This window comes from Eublepharis macularius, chromosome 4 (genome assembly GCF_028583425.1).
Source record: "Eublepharis macularius isolate TG4126 chromosome 4, MPM_Emac_v1.0, whole genome shotgun sequence".
Classification (NCBI taxonomy): Eukaryota; Metazoa; Chordata; class Lepidosauria; order Squamata; family Eublepharidae; genus Eublepharis; species Eublepharis macularius.
In genome coordinates this window covers 152,899,006-152,925,202 of record NC_072793.1, presented here as the reverse complement: position 1 = coordinate 152,925,202, position 26,197 = coordinate 152,899,006, and the positions used below count along the sequence as shown (strand labels likewise).

Sequence of the window (26,197 nt, the reverse complement as noted above, 5' to 3'; positions counted from 1 at the left end):
TCTTTTTTATTATACAATTTGGCATAAAATTTATAAAAGGCTCTGCTGATAGCTGTCTGCTCCAGGTACATTTTATTGTCCTCACAGATTTTATTTATTATCTTCTTCTCCTTTCTCTTCTTCAATTGCCATGCCAAATATTTCCCAGGTTTATTCGCGCCTTCAAACGCCTTTTGATTCATTCTCTTAAGGTTCCATTCCAATTCTTTGTTATTCATTGCTGTCAACTGTTCTTGAAGTATTTTAATATCCTGGTAAATTTTCTTTTTCCCTGGTCTTTTCTTTAACTGTATTTCTTTGGCTTTTATTTTCTCCGTGATCTCCTGTCTCTTCTCCTCTTTTTTTTCCCTGGCTCTTCCATTTAAGTCCATTAATATGCCTCTAATTACTGCCTTGTAGGTATCCCATACCTTATTGGTTGGTACTTCTCTGTTCATGTTATATTGTATAAAAAACTTTGTTTCTCTTCTCAACATCTCCATATTTTCTCCCTCTTGCAGCAAATCCTCATTTAATCTCCATCCTCTCCTTTTACTCCTTTTCCCCAGCTTCCACATAATTGGATTATGATCTGAGCCTACCATAGGCATTATTTCCACATCCTTAGTCCAAGCGCTAAGTCTTTTGAGGCCCAGATCATATCAATTCTTGATAACGTAGAATGTCTCGCAGAGAAAAACGTGTATTGTCTGCCTTTGGGATTTTGTCTTCTCCATACATCTTCTAAAGTTTCCTGTTGCGTCGATACGAAAAACGTCTTTGGTAATAGTCCTCTTTTCTTTTGTGCAGTTGCTGACTTTTTATCTAATTCCAAGTTTGTCACTCCATTGAAGTCTCCTGCAAGAATTATCTGGTCATAGGAAAGTTCATCTAATTGCTTCCTCAAGTCCTCAAAGAAGCTTTCTTTTGCTCCATTAGGTGCATAAATTCCAATCACCAATACTCTCTTTAAATTCCATATACATTCCACTGCTATAAATCTGGCTTCCGCATCTCTCATCACTAACTTTTGCTGTAGCTCCTCTTTTATATACAATACCACTCCCCTTTTTTTTTATTGGAGGCCGCTACAAAGTCACTACCCAATTTATTCAATTTTAAATACTTTACATCCTGCTTTCTGATATGAGTCTCTTGCAGACACACAATATCACATTTTTGTTTTAATAGCCAGTGGAAAATACTTTTTCTCTTATTTGGTGAATTAAGTCCATTTACATTCCAAGATAAAACTTTGCACTCCATATTCATAATCTTGTTGCTGGTAAGTCCTTTTCATTGTCCCTTATAAACTGTTCCATCTCTGATTCAGATCTAATGCGCTTTTTCACTCCTCCAAATTCAAAGGACACTCCTTCTGGTAATTCCCATCTGTACCTTATTTTCATGTCCTTCAGAATCTGAACTAGAGCTTTATATTTTTTCCGATCTAACAACACCGATCTGGGTAGTTCCTTCATGATAATAATCGTCTTGCCATCAATCTCCAATGGATCTTGAAATTGTTTAGTCACGATCTTCTCTTTTATGTTTCTGGTTGTGAATTGCACAATCACATCTCTTGGTAGTTTCCTCTGGGTCGCAAATCTTGAATTTACACGGTATACCACATCTAGGATAGCCATCACTTCCTCCTCCTCCTTCCCCAGGTATTCAGTTAACACCTCAGCAATCTGTTCTTGAGCTGTCTTTCCTTCCACTTCCGGCAAACCGCGAAACCTCAGCTGCTTCTCCATATGTTTACTCTCCGCAACCGCCATTCTCCCCCTCATCGCCTTCATCTCTGTTCGTTGCGTGTCTGCTAAATTCTCCACCGCACTTTCCACTACCTTGACTCTTTGCTGTGTTCCCTGCAAATCGTTTTGCATTGTTTCCATACCTTTCTTCACTTCTGCCAGCTCATTTTTTACTGTCTCTTTAACCTCTTTAACCTCTTTCACCAACTCCGGTTTCATGTCCTTGAGCTCCTTAATCACTTCTAAAAGTTTTTTATCCAAATTCTCTATTGCCGATTGCCACTCTTTTTTCGACATCGTGGGGCTTGCTTTGGCTCGCTCCCACGAGTCCGCTCTCTTCCTTAGCTCCGTGGCGTTTGATTTAATATCCTTTTAGTTTAAATGTCCCGGTCTTTCCAAAAAAAACCTTTTAAATAGTCCAAAATGTCGGGCGTCTTTTCTCTATGGTTCCTCTATGATTTTTGTAATCCAATATGGCTTACTTCCTCTTTCGCTGAAGCCGCGGCTCTTCCCCTTTCAAAGATGGCGATTCCCTTCTTCCTGTCCTCCGGCAAGGGCCGCTTCTCTCCAGCAACTCTATCGTTGTTACGTACTTCCTGTTTCCCGACTTCCCACAGCAGCTCTTGCGATGGTAAAACTTTCTCACAGCCTGATATCTCCTTCTAGCCACAGGTATTCAAAACAATAGTCCAATTTCTTTAAAAGCTTCGTTTAACTTAGTCCTTTTTCTAATATAATTCTTGCCGGGTCCTCCCCTCCTTATACTGAGTCTGTTGCAGTTTAAAAGTCTACTTTAATTCTTCTTTACTTTAAGTAATCTGTCCCGTTTCAAGAGATAGTGATCTTTACCTTCTCATTCACTTTCCGTGGGTTGTAATCGCTGTTTCAATCTTAGATTCCCATCCGCTCTTCTTTCCCCTGTTGAAGCTTGGGCATGGGGGTCTTATGCCAACCGCATTGGCACCAGGACTGCCGGAGATTATAGCCGACCTGTCTTAGGGTGGGACCTGAAGGGTCGGGAGAGGATCCATTGCGTAGGACCCCCCCTCGCCCGAGATCAACGCGCCCTGAGGTACTTGAGCGTTCTATGTCTGTTCTCCGCCTGAGAACAGTTGGCCGCGGGCTTTGTTTTGCCCCGCCGGCCACTTAAACGGCAGCCCGGTCAGCTCCACAGTTAGAGCTGCGTTAGACCTCCATGGATCCCAAACAGGAAGTCCGCTTCCCTCAAGTTTTGATGGGAAATGTAGGCATCCTGGTCTTGCAGCTTGGCTCTCTGACTGCTGCCCAATGGACGTTCCAACTGTCACTTGTCCAACATTCCGCCAAGCTGCCTACATATCCCATCAAAACTTGAGGGAAGCTGACAAGTGTCCAACCTGTGCCTTTTGTCACTTGTAGTTCCGCTCTTAGATGCACAGAGATCATCAATATATAAGGGCTGTTTTTAAAACATTTAGTTTAATAATCTGCCTTTTAAACAATTGATTCAGTATAATTTAAATAAATTTACATAATACAGGAACCTCATTATAGATCTCTGAAGAGACTTTACAGTTGAATAAGTCAAAAGTGCCACTAATTGTTAGATGGATGACTTTTAGTATTTCCTTTGCCCTTCTTTGTTGTAGCAACACGCCCTTAACTCACTGATGGATCAGTCAGATGATTAATAAAGGTTGCATCCTTAATACATATAGAAGGGATGCAAGGAAGAAGACCAAGAATGGAATATCAGCAAACTGGAGGGGGGACAGTTGCCAGGATATTTTAGGGGTTTGTTGCCAGGATATTTTAGGCAGAGATCGTAGGACCTCAGCACCAAAAGCCCCCTCTCTCCACTCCTGTCCAGATCTGTTACGCGTCACTAACCTGCGGGTGAACTTCACTAAACTGCACACTCTGGGCGACAATCTACTGGACTTCCGACATCAGGTGTTGCAGAAATACTACTATGCAGTCTATGAGATGGTGTTGCGTGGGAGCTGCTTCTGCTATGGACATGCCTCGGAGTGTGCCCCCCTGGCCGGAGAGTCAAGTAGAGTTGAGGGCATGGTAAGGTATTGGCAGGGGGGCGGTGTGATGTATAGCAAGAAGAAGAAATCAAGGCATGGTGCCAAAATCTGCTTGAATGAAAGAAGCTGTTTATATTGTTGGTCTATCTAGCTCAGTATTGTCTACTCTGGCTATAATGGCCCTTCAGGATTTCATGCAAAGAAGGATTCTGCCCCCGCCCCCACACCCATTTGTAAGAATTTGATCTGGGATTTTTTGCATACAGAGCATGTGCTCTAACACTGAGCCATTCCTTCCAGTGGTTTCATAAGCATATGGGAGCAGGCCTTTTCATTTGGAGGCATGCAAGCCAGAGACTGATGGGAATTTCTGCTTATGAAGTGTGATCCCCCTCCCAATAGTATATGCAAAGACTGGTGGTGGTGGAGTGTCCCTGGTGACCCTGGTGGGGTTTTCATGGCAAGAGATTAACAGAGGTGGTTTGCCATTTCCTGCCTCTGTAACCCTGGTTTTTGTTGGAGGTCTCCCATCCAATTTCTAACCAAGTCTGACCTTGTTTAGCTTCTGAGATCTGATGAGCTCAGGCTCACCTGGGCTATCCAGGTCAGGGCATATGCAAAGAATACTTCACTGAAAATTCAATTTCTGTTACTGGGAAGTATAAATCCAGTAACTTGAATAAAATTTGCAGTTTCAGGGAACTTCTCATATAGTTCTCATATGTTAAAGTCTCAGATTCCTCCTAACCTATTAGCATGTCATATTTTTCTGTAGGGAAAAAGCATAGCAGAGATTAAAAGTACTGTATTTCTTATGTTATAATTGTGTCATACCAGAGACCAGGGACTAATTTTTGTGGAGAAGAAGAGGAAGAAATGTACAGAGTGAAGTAATCCCAAACGTACCCAAAGGAAGTTCTGCACAGCCCCTTTCTGGTTTAAGAAGGCTTTTGCAGAAATGAGTCAGATTTTTTTAGGGTTACTTAGGGCTAGAAACTTAATGGGAGGGAGGATTTTGCAGCTGCTACTAAAATCTGTTGTAGGATTGTGGTCATGCAAATTATAAAACCTCTGACTATATGACCATTAGTACTAGCCACTCTTTAATTTGGCCTTGTGGTATCTTTTAAAATCTCCACTTTGAACGGCTGCCTACTCTGATCCTACTGAGCCATGCCAGTAGACAGACTCTAAATGCCCCCTCTCCTGCATCTTTTGCCCCAGATCCATGGGCGGTGTGTGTGCAAACATCACACCAAGGGCCTCAACTGTGAGCTCTGCAAGGACTTCTACCAGGAGTTGCCATGGAGACCGGCTGAGGCCTACGATCCTCATGCCTGCAGAGGTGAGAGACATGAGCTTTTATGTTTACATAGAGCTACCTTGAAATGAAGCCATGGGATTCAGAAGAACCCATGGAAATAAACGTATCCCTGGGAGTGAGAGATCAGTATGTTGGGAAATTGTAGTGCCTATTGTTTCAGAGTTGACTGAAAGAGAGGAAGAGCTCAATCATGCTATAAAGGCTGGAAAATATAGGCAAGGGAGTATCATTTATATATTTACAATGGAGGACATTCTCAAGAGTATGTGAGGAGGAGAAGGTCCTTCAGACCCTCCCTGCTTTAGGCCTGTACTACTTCCTGAACAAAGCAGCAAGCCTTTCCCTGACTTCCCATTTCTGTGTCCCTGTGGCCTTGCTTCCCTGAGATACTAGGTGTATGTATATATGGCAACTGCCCACAAGCAGTGATACTGGTGATGGCCCCCATGTGGAATGTCATATGGTGGGCTCCCCCCCCCAGCAATTTATTTAGGTAACACTGTAATACAGGAGCACTGCCTCAGATCACTTAGGCAATATCATGGGAGACGAATGGGCGAATGGAATGGAGAAGGTAGAAATTAGAACTGATACAAGTCAGGAAGCATTGTGCCCATTAACGATGTCCTTGGTTGCTTTGCAGAGTGTAATTGCAATGAACACTCACACAAGTGTCACTTTGACATGGCCGTGTACCTGGCCACAGGCAACACCAGCGGAGGAGTCTGCGATGAGTGTCAACACAACACCATGGGCCGCCACTGCCAGCTCTGCAAGCCCTTCTACTATCGCAACCCTCTAGCTGATATCCGGGCCAGCACTGCTTGCATTCGTGAGTATTACTTTATCTCGTTCACTATCTGACATGACCAGATATATTTGCATTGGTAAACAGTCTTGATCTGTATATAGTAGGGAATTTGGCTGCCTTCTCATGCTAGTTGGTCAAGAGTTCTGTGTAACTTGAAAGTTGATATATCGTCCAGCAACTGCCCCCACCACTTGGTTTACAAAGGCCTTCTTTGGTCCCTTTCCTCCTCACAGTCAATTTCCCTGCTGAAAGTAGCTATAGGCTTGGCTGGGAAAGTGATGGAAGCCCTTAAAAGGGCCAGAAAGGAAGAGTGGAATGGTGCAGTGAGCTGCCTTGTGCCATTTTGAAAGCAGAACTTAGCTACAGACCCACCAGTGATGAAAAGCTTAACATCCACAATTTCCCCTGTAACCAGATCTAAGTAGGTTTATTTTTGGTCCAGTTTAAAGGAGAAAGCCTTGGGAGGCCCACAGGTCATGTTCAAAATGAGTACAACATTATGCAATTCCCATTTCATGTGTATATGGAGAAGTGGAATGTACAACAGATTGGGGGGGTCACATGATTACATTTAATTTAGTTTTGAAATTGTGTCTGAAGAAAAATCTTCTGTTATGTTTTGCACATGTAGAAAATATAATGGGGATACAATTGCTTTCATGACATGCAAGCAGACAAGCAAGGAATAATTTTAGTGCTTTTGCTTGTGCGAGGACCATGGAAATCTTATGTGGGATCCAACCCTATGGATTGATTCTCTAGATTTGTGGTTCTGATTCAGCCTCTCTGTGCAGCCCACGATGGTGACTGGCCATTCTAATGTATACCTCTTCCCTGTTTCTCTTTTGTCCCACAGCCTGTGATTGTGACCCGGTGGGCTCTTTGGATGGTGGTGTGTGTGACAGTCACACAGATGCAATGCTGGGCATGATTGCCGGGCAGTGCCGCTGCAAAGAGAATGTCAAGGGAGCACGCTGTGACAGCTGCAAAGAAGCCTTTTATGGACTGAGCCGCAATGACCCTCAGGGATGCCAGCGTTAGTATTGGCGATTGGTCATGTTGTGGGGACAGCTCTTCAGTTCGTATTTATTTACAAAATTTATACTCTGTCTCTCTGCCCTCATCAGGGCCACCAAGGCAGCTAACAGATTAAAAATGACATAATTAAAACATGTCTTAAAACCCATCAAAACCAAACAAAAACACATTATTAAAACAATTAAAATCAAGCTCAGATACACATACAAAAATATTTTAAAAAATTAAAACATAGGGCAGGAAGGAGAGATTCTTTAGGCAATGCTAGATGAAACAAAAAATCTTCACCTGCTGCCTGTTTTATTTATTTATTTATTTGTTTGTTTGTTTGTTTGTTTGTTTGTTTGTTTGTTTGTTCATTTGTTTGTTCCAATTTCTATTCCGCCCTCCCTGCACAGGCAGGCTCAGGGCAGATTACACTCTATAAAACATTTCAATAAAACTTACGTATAACAATTTAAAACAACAATATCAAATAATATAATAAATATTTAAAAAATACAAAAAGGCAGCACAGAAAATAGTCAATCAAACTGCCACCCAGTCGTCACTTAAAAGTTAATTAAAAAGTTTAAATGGTGGATGCTTCTAGTAGGGAGGGACTCATTCTCATTTATTTGGCTGGTGGGGGCCCAGCTGAGCCTCAGCTATAGGCCTGGCAGAAAAGCTTCATCTTACAGGCTCGGTGGAAGGATAACAAATCCTGCCAGCCCCTAGTCTCATTAGGCAGAGCGTTCCACCAGGTTGGAGCCAGGACCAAAAAGGCCCTGGCTCTAGTCGAAGCCCAGGGGATAGGCAAGTCTCTCTGAGGAGAAAGTTCCAGAGTTTTGGTGCCATGACCAGGAAGGACCTCTCCCAGGATGACACCTGTCACATCTCATAAAGTGAGGGCACATGAAGCAGGGCCTCAGAAGATGACCATAGTGGTTGGATAGATTCAAAATGGAGTAGATAATCCTTCAGGTATGCTGGTCCCAAGCCATATAGGGTTTTAAAGGTCTACACTAGCACCTTAAATTGTGCTCAGAAACAGATTGGGACACAGTGAAAATGGGCCAAGACTGAAGTAGTATGACCAACTCCAGCCAATATCATGGCTGCAGCATTCTGGACCAATTGACGTTTTTGAATACTTTTCAAGGGCAGTCCCACATAGAGTGCATTTCAGTAATCTAATCTAGATATAAGCAGGGCATTCACCACTGTGGCCAGTTCTCTTCTGCCCAGGAAAGGCTGCAGCAGGCTAACCAGTTGAAGCTGGTAAAAGGCACTCCTGACCATAGCTGCCACCTGCTTATCCAGTAGGCCTAGGTCCAGGAGCCCCCTAACTATGGACCTGTTCCTTCAAGGGGAGTGCAGCCCCATCCAGAATAGAAGACACCATAAATCTGGGGCCAGACCTTCTGCTCACTAGTAGCACTTCCATCTTCAATGGAACAGTGCTAGTATAAATACATGGGTAAGGGGTTGGACACCATTATGAGAGTTCGTCACCAAATGGGCTTGTAGAATTTGCATGAGAACAATTCCAGTGCAAAGTCTTAGAGTAAGAATGGATATAACGTGTTGAGTTGAAGGGGGATGGTTCACCCTCGAAAGCAGCCATTTTTCCCAAGGTAACTGATCTCTGTAGTCTGAAAATCAGTTGTAATCCCCAGACATCTCCAGGCCCCATGTGAAGGTTGGCAACCCTAGCCCCTTGCCTAGCATCTGGACTGCAATAAAATAGCCCTCCAAAATTTAAGCTACTGGACTGCCTCCCATTAATTCTCAGTGTCATGATTTTAAAGGCAAGTTTCTAGCCCCAGCTGGTATGTAGAAGAGTTTGTGTTTGGATACATGAGAGGGAACTAGGCAGGATTGACACCACTGTTAGGCAGAAAGTCTCAAATGCCTTGTTTCAGAAGGTTCATGTATGGGTATCATTACAGGGCAGCATATTGTCAATTATTTGGTTTGTTATATTTTTACCACTGTTTTGGGCTTCGGGTAGTCAAATGTCTTGGACCATCTTTGGGTCTGGAGGCCTTCTTAGGGCCAAGCTTCAAGTGACGAATGACACTTGCCTGGCAAGTAAACAGACTCACGTGTATTCCTCCCTGTTCACTTGCCATTCACTTGCATTCCACTTGATCAAGTGGAACGCAAGTGAATGGCAAGTGAACAGGGAGGAATACATGTGAGTCTGTTCACTTGCCAGGCAAGTGTCATTCGTCACTTGTAGCTTGGCCCTTAGTGTCAATGGCAGTGGCTCCCCCAGTCTCTGTTCTTCTGCTTAGAAACATGTTTCTTAATCTGTGTTCCTAGAATTCCAACTTTTCCCCCCTAAGTGAATCTATTAAAACAAACAATTCTATATCCATTAGAATGTATACGTATCCACGTGAACTAAAACAAGGCATGTATAGGAAACCATTGGTAAACATTCCATCTGCAGAATCAAAAAGAGTCCAGTAGCACCTTTAAGACTAACCAATTTTATTGTAGCATAAGCTTTCGAGAATCAAGTTCTCTTCGTCAGATGCCTGATCAAAACTGGGCAGATACAGAAGAGGAGGGGGGAAGAGAGAGAGAGAGGAAAGAAGGGGACATAAATCACAAGGGGACAGAATGCAATTAGCATGGAGGCAATCAAAACATTCCTTTGCTTGGAAATGTAAACATCTCCTTTTGGTGTGCAGTCAGTTTGCCATATTAGTTTGTAGCAGTGAAAGTATCCAATTCCTATGTAGTATAAGCCTTCAATAACCACAGCTCTCCCTGCCAGCTGCATCTGACAAAGAGAACTGTGGTCCCCGAAAGCCCACACCAGGCGTCACTGGGCTCCCCCAGATCACTATGGTTGCGGAGACTGATGGAGCATAGCATTGAATAGGTTCAGAATTCTGGACCATTTGAGCCTGCTTAGCAGGCCTAGAGAAAGGGGGGTTGATGAAATAGCCTTATACAAGGCTTAGCTGGATTTAGAAAAACAGCGTTGGGCTCCACAGTAAGTGCTGGCATGTGTGTTCTCAGCCTGCAGGTGTGACCCCCGTGGGATCATCTCAGGTAGCAACCCCTGCGACCACATCAGTGGTGACTGCTACTGCAAGCGTTTTGTTACTGGGCGATATTGCAACCAGTGTTTGGTGAGTGCTATACCATTAGAAAGCATGTGTTTGTGCTTCTGTCTGTGCTATGGATTCAATCTCCTTCTGGTCTTGACAGCCCTTCTCTTCCACAGCCTGAATACTGGGGGCTGAGCTATGACATGACTGGCTGCCGAAGCTGTGCTTGTGATTTCGGAGGTGCCTACAGCAACAGGTAGGAGTGGAATGGATTTGGTTTGTTACATGTTACAGATGGGGGGAATTGGGGATGAGGCCATGTGGTGTGAGGAGTGTAGGGGGTGGGGGCTAGTAAAAAGATAGCCAGCTTGGGTATTTTGGGGTATGTATTCCCCAGAACAATAGTCCTGGGGCTCGAAGTGTATTTTGTCTCACAAACCAACCCCTTTGCAAGTGTTCAGATTCCATGAAAAAATTAACATACTGTGCAATAGTACAGGTATCGCTGTTACTCAAACATAGTATTGCACACAAATATAGGCGAGGACTGAAAAGGTTGCTTCTTGTGCTTCAGAGATAGAAAGAGTGCATTTCTCAGCTGCCCATATGGTAGATTGTTTTAATGGTTGTGTATTTTATGGTTTTATATATGTCATTTTTTGCTGTATCTGTATATTTGACTTCGTTAGGGCACATCAAATCAAGTCAATGCATACAGATATCAAAAAGGAAATGTTATCATAAAGGGAATGGAAAATGGACTGACTACTTATTAAAATATAATGGTGTGGATCCAGTGATGTGCAAGAGGAACTGTAAATAGTGCAGTTCTGCTTATATAACTGGCACTTTTCTCCTTATATCTTATAATGTTCAGAAATTGCAGGCAAAAAAGCAATTCAGGATACATTATGAGTAACTTGGTGCAAGGTGATTGCATGGAATTTTTTCACACTTTTGCTTAGGCAAGAACCCTAGTGCATGTGGAAATCTTCCAGTGGATCCAAGCAAACATTTCCCCCCCTCTGTTAAGTGAAACTATGGACACATGGTACAAAGTACCCTGATTACGATTTGAGAGTACCAGCAGCTGTCAAGAGTTGTATTTTAGCTGCCATGAGGTTATTTTCCCATCTGTCTCCAGGTGCTCCACAGATGACGGGCAGTGCCCTTGTCGGGCCAACCTCATGGGCCGTCAGTGCAATGAAGTGCAGCCTGGTTTTTTCTGCATGCCCCTGGACTACTATATGTATGAAGCAGAGCATGCCACAGGCCACCCACCAACACATCACGGTCTGCCGGTCAGTGCTTTGGGGGGAGGAGGGGGGAGCCAGACTTGGGAGAAGAGAATGTGACTTCCTGGACTATATAAAAAGGGATCTTGAAAGGCAAAGGTGGTTTGCATGAAGGCAAAGGGGAAGGTGCCTCTGTTTTTTATGGGGGGTTGTCTGAAGGATTTAAATGAGATTCCTTGTTCCTTTTAGAGTTACGTCTTTTATAAGAACTATGCAACCCAACGAGGCCTGAAAGTTATTCAGTCTGCCTCTTCCCATCCTTAATTGGGATTTTATACATACTAAGAAACCCATCTCAAGGAGGATTCTGGAGATGGAGCATATATACAATATAAATAAATTTTTCTCCTCACAGATAAACAGCCACCATCCAATCTGTCATGTTTCACAAAAGGAGAGCATGATGAAAAAGATGCTGTATCACAGAGTTTATCAACAAACAAGTTTAATGAAATAATCCAGCTGGCTCAAGCAAGTGAGCCAGACTACGCATGATAGGGAAATTCCATTTCCCTCTCCCTTTGCTATTGTAGCTGCTCCTATTCTGCAACTGCCAGCCTCAGCAGCTGTCAAAGCCCCCTTAGGTTTCTGGATGTCTGAAGAGGGAAGAGTGTAAAGCATTAGTGTCAGCAGCTGCAAGCAGCTGATGGTGCAGTGAAGACATGCTTTTCCTCTCTGTTGCAGGGTGCCTTGCGTCCTGAGGCTCCTGTAGATTGTGTGGAATATTACAACGGGGTCCAGAATGGGCGCAAAGTGAGGTTGCGACGCCAGCATAGCACAACAAGACTCTTGCAGCAGAGAGCAGCACTCCGAAGAGCCCGGCAACTTCAACAAAAGGTGGTGGTGGTAGTGGGTAGGAAGTGGTGTGGCAGTAGGGTTGCCAACTACAGGTTGGGAAATTCCTGGAGATTTGGGAGTACAATTTGGAGAGGGAGGAGTTTGGGGGAAGGGAGGGCTAACTCAGAAAGACATAATGCCATAGAATCCACCCTCCAAAGCAGCCATTTTCTCCAGGGGAACTGATATCTGTCGTCTGTAGATCAGTTGTATCTGGGAGATCTTCAGGAACCACCTGGAGGTTGGCAACCCTATGTGGCAGAGAGAATATGGGGAAGAAATAGAGGAGAGGGGCTGATGGGGATATGGGCTTGATGCTGAGAGCCACCAACTTGATATTGCTGGTCCAAAAGTGGAGTGGGGGGACACTTAGGCCTTTATGATCAAATTGTTTCACCAAGCTTTTATTTTGTTTTCGTTTTTTATAAATTTACATGTTTAGTAAGACTTTTAAAATCAAAAGATATATATTTTTAAAACCCTCAGGCTTTTATTAATCCAGAAACTAAAAGAAAAATGTGAATGCAGTCTTAAAAACTTAAAGGTAGTCTTGAGATTTACAGGCCCATGTTTTTAGAAGACAAGAGAGCATTCAGATGGTATTACATGATATGACATGTGCCGAGTTGGGTTCAGGGCCCCTGGCCTGACTTGCAGTCACATTGAGTTTAGGGAACAAACATTCCCAAGTGCTCTGCAGCCCAAATCAGCTCAAGAGTGCAGTGCAAGGGGAGGAGGAGCTTGAGACTTTCCTTCCGTGCCATTTTCCCAAGCTAAAATGGCCGTGGAGATCCCCTACCAGGTTCAGGCCCTAGAGCGCTTGGGAACATTAGTTCTCCAAATTCACATGTGACTGCAAATCAAGTGGGGACCCCAATCTGATGTGTGCCACAGGTATTGTCTAGTGACCCGTGGATTTTGGGGATGTTAGATGTAGGGTACAATGCCGACTGTCTTAATGTGTTTTTATTGCTGTATTTATATGATTGCTACCAGAGTTTTATTGTTTTATTATATATATTTATATATTGTTAATCCTCTCTGAGCCTGCATGTGGGGAGAGTGGACTATAAATTAAATTACATTCATTAAATAAATAAATAGTTTGGCCCTCAGAAACATCCTGCAATGGGTGAGCAAGGCTGGGGGAAGCCCCGATTAGCAGGCTGCTTCATTTTGTGACTCAAGTTATCCCTGGAGGGTGGCACTGGGCAAGGCTGGGGGGGATGCACAGCTGTGGCTTTGCTGACCCCTTGTTTTTACCCATAGCCTGATGTGGAAGTTGTGCAGCGTGAACATGCAGGTCATATGATTACATGGACTGGCCCAGGCTTTGCCCGTGTACGGGATGGGGCTGGCTTATCCTTCCATATTGACAACATTCCCTACCCCATGGAGTATGACATTCTGTTGCGCTATGAGCCAGAGGTACGTGGAAGGGGATGGAGAGGGAATGGTATGTATTTGTTGTGGAGAGGGGAGGATATAACCTTGTCTGTGATGTCTGTGATCAGTCCTTTGGCAAACATGTGCAACAACAACAAATGTTGCTAGAAATGCAAGAATATTTCTACTTTTTCACCAGTAATATTTCTTAACATTTATATAGAACTTTAACCTAAGCGCTCCAAGCTTATTATGTAAAATTATCTCAATAATCCTTATAACTAAGATTAACACAGAGCCAGTGTAAGAAAGCCTATTTGCATAACTGAAAATATGCAGCCAAACATTACTGATAATTAACATGTTGATTACTAATCCATAAAGTAGCCCAAACACTGGTTGTTGTAAGTCCTTTGTTAGGAAGTTGCATACAAGATGTCTCACAATAAATATACATGTGGGAGGGAGGCAAGTTTTCTCCTACAATGGGCACCTATGGGCTACTCTTGTAATTTTTGTGGCATAACATTCCACTGCTACAGGAGGCGTTCAATATGGCTAAGGGAGCAGGCTAACTTGCGCTCAGCCCCCCGTCCCTGCCTCCCAGCCCGTCAGCACAGGAACTTACACCACGCTTTCACCCATATCTAGTCGCCATGCCTGGATGCCAGCGCAGGACCCAGGCAGAACAGTGCCAGGCTGCTGCACTGGCATAGAGGAGTTACAGCAGCATAGGTCTAGGATATGCCAACATTAACTCCTAGTTGGCTTCCAGGGTGCTTTGCTTGCCCCCCAGGATTGCTCTGCCCATGTCCTCGCTGTAAATTTAAAAATAAATAAAAATAAATAAATAAATATACACAAGAGCACCTTGTACAACTAGTTTAGTGCACTGGCATACATCTGTGCATGGCTTGCTGCTGTTCACCTGTATAATTTGGGGTACTGGAGAGAAGACTGTTTTTGGTGCCTTCCATCTGGAGACTGTCTGATTTTTTTCCACGCCTGTTTCCTTAGACCTACTTTGTCTCCTTTTCAGTCTACAGAGGATTGGGAAGCTGTCATTAGTGTCAGCTCACAAACTATACCCATGAGCCCACGCTGTGGCAATGTGCTGCCTTCGGAGCAGAAATACCGGGAGAGCCTGCTGCACAGTTCCAGGTGAAACTGAGAGGATGAGAGCCGGCCTTATGAATCTAATTTACTGGGTGGGGGGTGCCCTATTGCAGGTAGGATCAAGAGAGACCCACATAATATCAGTTCAAAGTTTTCATGGGAATCAATTCCGTGTTGATTGCTTCCTTAACAAACCCGATGGTTGAACTGTGTATACGATATTTGACTGGAGAAGGCTGACCCACTTCTATATTCTCAGTAGCTGCTTTATTTTCAATATAGCAATCCTGGGACCCTGAAATGCATTTTGCTTCATAATTTTATCTCTTTTGAGACAATGTAGTATTCAATGGAATCTCTGCCACACCCAGATAACTCCTGAAAAATAAAATTCTTATGTGTGAAATGTTAGGTAAACATGCTAGTCAAAGCTTGATTTTAAAAATTCTGTTTGACACCAGAATCCAAATAAAACAGACTGGGAAGAGGAGAGGCATGTGACCCATAGGCTACCAGTTGTCCATTCCTGATACAACATATATATTTGTAAGCAGGTTTATAGGAAGTTTCATCAGTAGGAGCCCCCCCCCCCCCAGTTTTATAAAAGGGACAGAGATAGTGTGTCTGACTCCTGACACACACGCATCAAATATGAAATACTTGTTTCAAATCACTACTGAAAATAAATTAAAGCTCTGAAAATACAATTATGAAATCATATGCAAAAACCTTACTGACTGCATTCCAGTGCTTGCAGTTTATGTTTTGGCACAACTGACATTTTCACTGAGGAAACAAATGATTTTTCTGTCACCTGCATATTTGCTATTGGATTGACTGAGCATTTACTATAATTAAGTAGAGAGCTTGTGGGTGTTTTGTGGTTAGTAAGTTGCTTGTATTTTGGTTTGGCTGAGGGCCCTCTGTGTGTGCTGGTGGATTTTGGTACTGCAAATCTCAAAGGAAATAGTGTTATCTGTTTTCCTCTTCCTTCATTTCTTTCCCAACTGCTTATCACACTGGAATTACTGGAGTTTTCTTCTCGTAGTCTGTTTTTATTAAATTTCTTAGGTCACTAGCAGCCAGTTGCATTCACATAAATATGCAATCGAATACGTTCTAGGATGTGGCCCTTTATGTTGGATTTCCTTTCTTTTTAATGCCTTTTCCTGATTTACTTTTCGTCATTTTATTGATTATTTCATCTACTTCCTTCTGTACTTTCATCCTTGGATAATTTTTCCCTAGGGTTTCAAGGAAAGATATTCTGGGGGAATGATGGCCTTGTGAAAGTAAGCATTATGGAAGCTTCTTGTACTGCAAAAACCCATTTGGATATTTAGTGCTCTGATAATAAGGGGGAATTTTCTATTCCTGTTGATTTTAATTCTTACTTGGTAAGCCTGAGGTTCATTCTGAGCATGGAAGATCCTGGGGAAATGTAGGCATCCTGGTCTTGCAGCTGTAATGGAGAGCCAAGCTGTAAAACCAGGACGCCTACATTTCCCATCAAAACTTGAGGTAAGCTGACAAGTGTCCAACCTGCGTAAGGTGTCACTTGTAGCTTGGCTCTGAGGGTTGTAGCTTGTTTTTCAGTGGTAGAAGAGCACTTCTGCCCGCAGAGGAATGGAGGCAGTTTCCATCAGTTACCGCACTCTCAAGATCTCCACACTGCAGTCAGCATTGCTTCTGGGGATACCCTTGAACCTTGGGGCAGAGTTTCAAAGGGGAAGCTGGGTGGGCAGAAGGGGGAAGGTTCCATTCTATGAATTTTACGCCACTTGCAGTTCCTGGATTATAGCCTTGAAAGATTTAGTTTGTTGATTGGCATCAATATTCTTCATTAGATGCGTGTTAACCTAAGCAGCTTTCCACATCAGCTGGCAAGCATGTGTGCTTTACTCACAAGTAGCAAGTTACTCATCATTTGTAAATTTAGAGGGCAGGCTTGACGGGGCACAGGGTTCCTTTCTTCCCACTGCCTGTCCAAGAGTCATAATAAACACTGTAGCCAACGAGAGTATATTTTTAATGAGGTGCAGGCTTTTGCAGGAGAAAACCCAGAAGCAGAGTCATAATGAGGTACAGCAGCAGCACTAGCCTTCCAAGATGAGGAGCAGATTGTCCTTGCTATACTATGCTGTGCTATGCTATGCCTTGCCACAGCCTAGGAAAAACAATTGGCACTGACATACTCTAAGGACATGAACAGAATCTTTTGGGGGGCAAACCGGTGCATCTTCAGATTTGTTGGTAACTGGTAATACAGGCAACATCCCTTTTCCGGTTTGCCTGAAAAGCTGGATTTGCTAATGCTCAGGAAGCACAGGTTTCTCCCAAACTCACACCGATCCACACCCTTCTATGCTACTCTTGATGGAATAAGTCAAATGGTTATTTATCAGTTCCTATAACATCCTTTGTATCAAGGGCTGTTTTCAGACGTCCTTATTGTAGTGCCATAGTATCACATAATATTGCAAGTGTTCCGCTATACTCACAGCTGTCCACACATCCACCCGTGAAAACCCATCATCCACCCGTAATCATTGTGTTTTCTTAGAGTACGTAGATTTCCCATTTACTCCGCTTTTTAATGTTTATTTAGCGCGTTCTTTTCCTGCATGAGAATGCTTGGAAACGCTTTTCCAGAGACCGCCCACTCAAGCCCTTTTCCTATTTCGTTTTCTAAACCCTAGGAAGAGATTTTCCCGCCCAAGACTAGGAATCCTGCAAGCCTTTGCGGGCTCCTAGCAACAGTGATGCCCCAGTTTTCTTAAAACGGACATCTTTATTGCGCTATTGCAATGTTTCCTTTAAAAGGAAGCAAACACACAAATGCAGCTGACAATTTACAACCATAGAAATTAACTGCTTAATGTGTACTGTTAAAGATGCGATTTTGGAGGCACACTCGCTATTTACAGGTTTTCAAATTTGCTATCCAAGAAGTTCAACCAATGTATTTTAAAGTAAATTGGTGGGCTAAAAATCCGGCCTATTGCAGGTCACCGTGGGAGAGGGGAGGTCGGATCTTGTATATTGAAACGGTGATATAGCACAAATCTTGGTGCCTGTTTTTAAAAAGGGGGGAAATGTGCGGGAATGTGCTTTTGTCAACTGTGACACGAGCACATCCACTGCCCGCTATTGCACTTTTTTCTGTGGAATGTGAACTTCTGGAAGCACAACGAAGCAGGAACAATCTTAACGGTGCGTCATGATAGCAATCTTAATGGTGCGTCATGATAGCAATCTTAATGGTGCGTCATGATAGCGGGATCGTGGATAACGAAATCATAGCGCAAAATTCGCAGATTATTTGGACATGTGAAAATGGCCAAGATGTCCATAAGGCCTGTACAATCCTGGAAGAGAAGGGAAATTCTGAAAGGGAAATGGAAAAAAAAATGTTTTTCTCTGGATGGTGTTTGCTCTTGCCATGGCAGCATTATGGTTGGAATAGCAGCTGTTCTGTTTATTGCTGTTAGAGCTTGGAGGGAAGCAGTTTATAGTGTTCCTTTTAAAAAGGTAACAAGTACAAAGTTCATTATCTTTCTAAGACAGGGCAACATGACAACCTCCCTCTTCTCAGCCCCAAAGGACTCCTAACCTTATGTGTGGACTGACTATCCCACTACTGCCTTTGAACCTTAAGGCAACTGAACTTTTATGTGCTAGGCAAGCTTTGCGGTGATTATCTTGAAACGACCTCTGTGCCCTAGGAAGAAGTCACAGCCTTTTGCTTTTCTCTTTGTTCTGACAAGAGGTGAAGGGTCATTCAGACCAGTGAACTCTAATTGAGCATACAAAGCAATAAGGAGTTAAACAAAGCTGTCTGGCCCATTGTATGAGCATCTGTTGTGCTCCCATGAGAGGGTGTGTATCTGTGTGTGGGAGCTTGGGGAGGGGGGTTGTTGGACTTGTTTCTCCAGTCTGAATGCAGCTGACTTGTGAAGGACAATGTAAGCACTCTCAGGAGTCCGGCCACCTACTAGAGTCATTCTGTCAGCCTCTTTGCTAGTTTGTCATGCGTTTATTTATCAGTTTGAGGGGTTTTTTTCTACCAGCTCTCTCCGCTCCCAAGGCTGCTTGCTGTGTGAAGTGATGAGGGTATTGAGGCTTCAAGTCTAATCGCATGTAGCGGGGCTTGACTTATAAACAAGGGATCCCCAATCGACACTTTAGAAAAGGACTGCTGGAAGCGCAATGGGGAGGACAGGCAATATGTTGAACGTATGTGGACAAATGAAGCTGCCTCATCCAAGTCAGGCTGCTCGTCTGTCTGAGAGCAGCTCTCCGGGACATGAGCACAGAATGGTCATTCCCAGTGTCTGCTACTTGAAGTGGAGATGCCAGAGACTGGACACATGAAGCAGCCTTGTCCTGAATCAGATCATTTGGTCTATCAAAGTCATTAGTGTCTCCTCTGACTTGCTGCTCCTCTCTTGAGTCTGAGGCAGTGGCCTTTCACAGCACCTCCTACCTGTTCCTTATTCATTGGAGATGATGGGGATTGAACTTGCTACCTTTTGCCTGCAAAGCATATGATTTGCCATTGGCCTTTCTCCATGTTGTGTCAGCTATATATGTGTCTGCCAGCCCCTCTGGTGGGCCTGTATCTTAAGTGTGGTGGTAGTTCTTTGCTAGTCTGTCATCGAGCTGCACTGTACAACGTGGGTTGAGGCCATAGCCTTCACCTGCCTGCACTTCATGGCTGAATCCACATTACCTCCGCACGTCCCGGTGTTGCACTAAATGTTCGCTAAACACCCGGAAGTATAGCATATTTCAAGCACGATTTCTGAATCGCACTAGAAAGACGCTATACTTCTGGGTGTTTAGCGAACATTTAGTGCAACACTGGGACGCGCGGAGGTAATGTGGATTCAGCCCATGAGCTCATCCCCCTTGCACCTGTGCTTACCGCTATGTGTCTTCCTTCCCTGTCAAGAGAGGTTCTCACTCTGTCATCTCCTCACAGATACATTCTTCTGCCACGACCTTTCTGCTTTGAGCCCAGGAACCACTATGAGATCATTGTGCGCTTCCAGAGAGCAGGCGTAGCACAGCGGCACCCTGCAGCCTTCATCCTCGTTGACTCGGTGAGAAAGTGCCACAAGCTAAAGGGAGGGTTGGTCTCTTTTCTCAGCCTAATATTTAGCAAGCCTCATGCTATGCAGCCCACTGTGAAATCTCATTCTTTTCTCATTGTAAAGGAATAGACTGGCAAACTCTGTTCCCATGTGTTCCAGGAGCTTGGAAAAATCTCTCCGCTGTTCTAGATCTCCACATGGCACCGCTGCCCTTTCCCCTTATTCCTGATGTGGGGATACCAACTTCTTTGTGGGTAGTAAATCTAAAAGAATATCTCCTGCTGGAAAGATTTGTACATCTAACGCTCAGCATCTGCATTGCTATTTAAAGGCTCCACCTAGTTGCTGGGTTTGCTTGTACTAGCTAGTGTGGGGATGATCTATCTCATTTTATTGCTTTAGGGGTGGCAAGCTCAACTGCTCCCCCTCCCCTTTACTGCTCTTTGGAATGCAGGACCGAACAGGCATGGTGTGGATACAGAGATCAGGCATTCAAAATCTAAGAAAGTTTACTAAACAATTTAAGCACATGTAGCATCAGGCTTAGCAAGCATATAAAGAAAAGATAAGCATGAGGCTTAGCAAGCTTATAAAGACAAAAACACCCGGTTTTCTAGCCCTAACCCTAATGTTGTAGATAGGATATCGAGGACAGAGCAATTCAGAAGTCCTTCATCAACTCTGTTAACTGATTCAGGGACTTGTCCCTCAATGTGTGGTCAAGATGGAGCCCTGATGTAAAAGTTTAGTCCTTCATGGCCATTGTCATCTGAGAAAGATGAACAAGGAGAAGAGAGGTTCCTTCTTGTGTTCTGAGCATGTATAATCTCCCCTTGGGAGTCCATCCCTCTTTGGGGTCATGCACAATCTTACAGATTCAAGAGGAAGAAATATTTAACCTTTGGCTTTCCCAGTCTCTGTCTCTTTGTGTGACATTCTATCAGGGGTACTATATACGGTAAACCGTTTGTCTTACTCCAGTGAGAGTCATTTGCATAACTGAGCCCTGAAGTTTTCTGTGATTGGGGTTAGATTGCTCATCCCCCAGCACCCTTCCTCTTCGCTAGCAGCCCAGGCTCCAGTTCATAGACAGAAGACAGTCATCATCATTGGAATACTGGTGTGATTTCTAGGGTGAAGGAAATTTTTCCACTGTCACAATCAGTCTTCCTATTAGCAAACAAAGGCACTGACACCTTCCTCTGTATGCCTCAAGGAGTTCTGTTGTGCCACTCCCTCTGTAAGCCCAAGTAACATTTTTCTTATTTATGCAGGGAGCCTACCATTCTGAGTCACCCCTCATATTCTGCATCTAAAACCTCCCCTTCCCTAATTCTACAAGTGGAAATAATAACACAAATGTATTCAATTTACTTTATGCTAGCTATTGAAATTGAATGCAGCTCAGGGAGGCAGGCAAGACTTCTTGCTGAAGCAAAAAATAAACTTGAACGCTCTCGAGAAAAAGTAATGTCTGATTTTAAGAGTATCTTTGAAACTCAGAGTTACACAAAAGGCCCAGGAGAATCTTTAACCTGTAAGCGCCTTACAGTTAACACTGTAATTTGCTTTGAGTCTCAGTGAGAAAGGCAAACTATAATTAATGTAAAATAATAAAGTCTGCTTATACTTATCCTGTGGCAGCCATAGCCAGTTTGGGGGGGGGGTGAACACTCCTTGGCCAAGCTATTGTGTCAACTTCTTGCTCCTGCAATCACTCTTTAAGGTAGTTTGATCTGGCACAGTCTGGCTCTCTGTCTGAGGAAATACACTTCTGGGCCAAATTCAAGTGCTGTTATTAACTTTTAAAGCCTTCTGTAGCTTGGGGCCAGCATAATTTAAGGACTGCCTTCTCCCATACGACCCTAACCATTCACCCCAGTCATCTTTAGAGGTCCTGCTTTGGGGGCCACCCACCATCTAAGGCTAGATGTGTGGCAACCTGAGAAAAGGCCTTTGCAGTCACGGTGCCAAAACCCTCTCCAGGTTAGATTCATCTGTCCCCTCTATTGGTGTCTTCTGCCAAGGGGTCAAGAAGACGTATTTGTTTGTTTGGCATACCCCCAAAAATGGTTACTGGCCCTCCTCCTTGTTCTTTGTACTGTTTGGGTGTGTTTTTATTGGATTGTTTTTATATTTTTAAAAATATTTTAAATATGTTCACCACCCTGAGGACCCTGTTTGGGTAGAAAGGTCACATACAAATGTTTTCAAATAAAAACAAATACACACACATAGAGTCAGGTGCCATGGAAAATTTCTGCTGCCAGAAGGGGATATTTTCTCAATTTCTCCCTCCTGCTGCAGATCAAGTGCCCCATCAGGAGCAGCACTGCAGGGAATTTGGAGCTGGATTGGGGAGGAGAAGCAGGAAAATCCTATTCAGCTGCCAGAAATCTTTTCCATCAGTGGATATTTTGCATGGGATCCGACCCACTGCAAGGTGCCCCTCCCAGGATGAAAAGAGTGTCTCTGCAGAGGATACCTCTGTGGTGTCCTGTCCTCCCCCTTTTGTGCTGAATGATATACCAATCAGTTCAGAAGGGGTGTGTCAGCAGTGTCGCTGTTGACCCATGCAGTTCTGCATTCCAAGATCATTCAGGAAATGATGCTGACTGCTGCTTCTGAGGTACTGCTTCTGAGCTGGCTCGCTCCTGAGTCCTTGGAGAGATATCCCCCTCCAAGGACTCAGTCAGGGGCCCCAGAATATCTTTCCACACAGTGCTAGGAAAGCTAAAGTGCTGCCAACCAACTCTCAGGCACACTGTCTTGAGCTTGGACTGCATTGTGAGAGAGGCCTTAGGAAATGGCACTTCCCTGGCCAGGAGGCAGCTGAGGTACCAGCTCCAGCGAGTTGTGGTGCTCTTGTCCCCCATTGTTGTGCCTTTTCAAGTGCAAAACAGCCACATCCCACACCCAGGTGTTTCACCACTTGACAAGGTGGGAAGGGGGAATAAGGGGACTGCAGGCCCTCCTGGTGTCTTTAAATCACTTTAAAATGGCAATTAGCATCCAGAGATTGGACCCATGAATACTGTCACATCTAGTTTGGATGGCCGAGGGTCTCAGGAAAGCTACTAGACTCTGCCTGGGAAAGAATTGTCTGTACTCTGTAGTGAAGTCAGAATAAAGCAGATTTTTCAGACCTTTCCACACATTCCCAAGGAGTGTGTCCTGTGTGCTTGTGCCTCAGAGGATGTGTACTGTGTGTGGTGGTGGTGGTGGTGGTGGGGATTATCTTGACTGGTTTTAATCCTTGCTTCAGTTTGGCTCAACCTTTCCTGTTGTGTCTGCCCACTTCGTACAGCTGGTTCTTTTGCCACGTGTGACTGAGCTGCCTGGTCTCCAGGGGAATGATCCAGCAGCAGTGGAGCGTCGAGAGGAACTAGAGCGCTACACCTGCCTAGAGGCATTTCGTATGGCCACCATGCCTGACCTGGCTGAGATGTGCGCTCGTTTGCTCTGCAGCATCTCTGCCCTGATGCACGATGGGGCACTGCGTAAGTGAAGGGCAGACTTGGCATGGGAGTGGAAATGTATGTGAAGAGCATTGCTTTTATTCTAGCCATCTTATCTGAAATTGCCTTGTCATTCCTATGGAGAATCCAAATGATGTTGCTGCCAGACCATTTCAGTCTGGTGTTTTCCATGTTGACCTCCCATCATTCCTTCAGAAATGGTTTGTGCTGATATTCTTGGCTTTGGACAGAATTGTCATGCAATATTCAGTGTGGATTGGCCAAGTGCTGTTAATATACCTAGCAGAAAGAGTGGTTGGATTGATGATGCCCTACCACTTTTCAGTGGTGCTGCTATTTCAAAATATTCTGTAATTTCCTTCCTCATTATATTTAAACAGCTGCCATCACAAATTGAAAATAAGATTAGGGTTTAGTTTGGGATGTCAGTTTTTTGTTTATTTTGCTTGCAAGTGTAAAACTTTCAAAAAAATGTATTTCAATTCCTCTAGTAGCATGCTGATGTGAAATAGTGCCACTAACAGATAATGGGGAAAAGCAAAGCTCAGATTGTGGGATCGTAAAAAGTACTGGCTTTTTTTCTTTTTGAAATTTCTATGCTCCCTTTCCACGAAATGCGCCTGAGGTTGTTTATAATATAAAATATAATAAAAACATAAAACATAAACATTATTAAAACTTGCTTGTGAGAGTTTTCTTCTAAGTTCTAATTCTGTGATTGCACAATAATGAAACAACACAAATCACAGATAATTATTTTTTAAAAGAAATGATGAAAGCCACCTTGATAATCCCTAGGGTAAAAACTATCACTTTTGAAGAGCAACAGAAGGTAAGGGAGACAGGCAGACAAATAGGCAGGTTTTCTCACTTGATTGTCTGATGACAGATGCAAGAGGAATTCATAATGTGTCACTGTGGCCTTATCTACGGGGATTGGCACTGCAGTATTGTAAGGAGAACACAAAGCCTTAGTAAGTTCCATGTGGAACCATAGTTATAATTTCACTTGCAATTGATGCCATAAGAGCAATGCATCAGCAATAGCACTATAAGATCTTAGTGTGCAATGAATCAAAAGTTCCTTAGACTCAAGGAGGTGACATCAGAACCATGCAAAGAAGTATCTAGAACCAGAGTTCTGCAATCAGAAAACTAAAATCTGCCATTGGAATTGTGACACCAATCTGATTTCCCAACCTTTAGCATAAATGTCAGAAATATTTTTAGTTTCTTTCTCTACGAGTCTCTCTACACAGAACATCTTACATGAATAGGATCAAGTGAAAGATCTTATGTCACTTGAGTGTCCCTGTGTAAGATGTCTTGAGAGACTCTGTGTCCACAAGGGCTACAAAAATCATTCATTTCTTTAAAGTAACAAAAATAAAGATTTTGAGGACTATGTGGCAGCTGCTTGATGCCATGTTATGCTATATGCCATGCTCTGCATTTCACAATGATGGCAAGCAAGCAGATTCCTGTACTTCCTTGCTCACAAGTCAGTTCTAGAACTGGAGCCATGCGCTTGGCTTCTGTTTCGTGCGCTGGAAGATATATCTACTTTCCTCCACTCCAGTGTGAGATCAGAGTTCCAAATTCTACCCCAATAGGCAATGAACATATGAAGCTGAATGAAGTTGGTTGAACCTCTGTATTCGTTGCTTGTGTTTGTGTCTACTTATGACTTATATAATAGTAAAAAGGGTGAGGTCCCAAATTCTGCTCTCATTTCATTCTGAGTTTATGCTGACTGGGGAAGGGAGTTCCCCTTGTCTTGTACTGACCACACAGCTACTTCCCTAATGTTCCACAATGATGTCTTTTCTAGCCTGCCAATGTGACCCACAAGGCTCCACCAGCAGTGTCTGCCAGAAACTGGGGGGACAGTGTCAGTGTAAACCCAATGTGGTGGGTCGCCGCTGTGAGCAGTGTGCCCCAGGCACCTACGGATTCGGGCCATATGGCTGCAGTCGTAAGTAACCAAGGGAGGGTCCGTATGTAACTCTGTTGCCTTCATATTCGTGCGTGTCTGTCTCAGCTGTGTGTTAGACATAGGGTTAGTTCTGCCAAACAACCCTTGAGCTGAAGAAACTGTGTTCGAATCGTATGGTTTCAGGCTGCAGGTGGAGCCATACAAGACTCAATATTTCTCCCTACAAGAAATAATTCTGTTAGCAAAGAATATGAAATGCCAAAGAGCAGAATTCTAGCCTAGACTTCTGCTGAAGGGAGGTTGACTCTCGAAAGCTTATACCCTAGAAACCTTGTTGGTCTTTAGGGTGCTACTGGATTCAAATCTTGTTTTTTAAAAATGGAGGTGTATCCTATCACGTGAGCCCCCTCCCCGCAGTCTGAAATGATACAGTCCTGACATAGGGTGATCCCTTTACCTCCACAGCCTGTGCCTGTTCCTCTGAAGGTTCTGTCTCCAAGATCTGTGAACCAGTCAGTGGGCAGTGCCGGTGCCGGCATGGGACTGTGGGACGTCAGTGTGACCAATGCCCACCAGGACAGTGGGGCTTCCCAAGCTGCCGACCTTGTCACTGCAATGGCCATTCAGAAGAATGTGACTCGCACACTGGCACCTGCCACCGGTGCCGTGATCACACAGCTGGCCGACACTGTGAAAGGTGGGTATGGGGGTTTCAGGGCCATGTGAAAGGAGCCACAAATCATACAGCACATTTCCTGTTCCATGACTTTTCATGATGGGTCTTCGTGACCTTTCTTTTAGAGGGAAAGTATGAAAAACTTGAGTGGCAAACTGGCCAAGAGGAAAGGAATGCTTAACCCTTTTCTTTTCTGCTCTTTATCTCCTTAAAATTGTGCGACCCAGCTGTTTTTCAACCCGGGGGGGGGGGAATTATCAGGATCCTGTATCTTTTCCCCAGCAAATGGGCAAGTTGCTGGGCATGGGAAGGATTTTGAGCATGCAGGTGGCAGAAAAGGGTGCAGAAGCCCCTTCCTTCTTCCTGCAGGTTGTCTGCTCACCACCTAAGACACATGTTGATAGTCTG

At 43.9% G+C, this 26,197-nt stretch overlaps 1 protein-coding gene across 1 annotated transcript in view; it reads left to right on the top strand.

The window, feature by feature from the left end:
* Positions 1-26,197, top strand: part of LOC129328176 (laminin subunit beta-2-like) — a 79,252-nt gene that overhangs the window by 26,789 nt on the left and 26,266 nt on the right. Inside the window, exons 8-21 of the mRNA XM_054977034.1 lie at positions 3,586-3,788; positions 4,973-5,093; positions 5,716-5,904; positions 6,740-6,919; positions 9,937-10,049; positions 10,145-10,224; positions 11,113-11,269; positions 11,948-12,100; positions 13,370-13,528; positions 14,526-14,647; positions 19,587-19,707; positions 23,006-23,198; positions 25,009-25,152; positions 25,579-25,810. Coding sequence (XP_054833009.1) covers positions 3,586-3,788; positions 4,973-5,093; positions 5,716-5,904; positions 6,740-6,919; positions 9,937-10,049; positions 10,145-10,224; positions 11,113-11,269; positions 11,948-12,100; positions 13,370-13,528; positions 14,526-14,647; positions 19,587-19,707; positions 23,006-23,198; positions 25,009-25,152; positions 25,579-25,810 — 2,167 coding nt within the window. The remainder of the gene's footprint in view (positions 1-3,585; positions 3,789-4,972; positions 5,094-5,715; positions 5,905-6,739; positions 6,920-9,936; positions 10,050-10,144; positions 10,225-11,112; positions 11,270-11,947; positions 12,101-13,369; positions 13,529-14,525; positions 14,648-19,586; positions 19,708-23,005; positions 23,199-25,008; positions 25,153-25,578; positions 25,811-26,197) is intronic.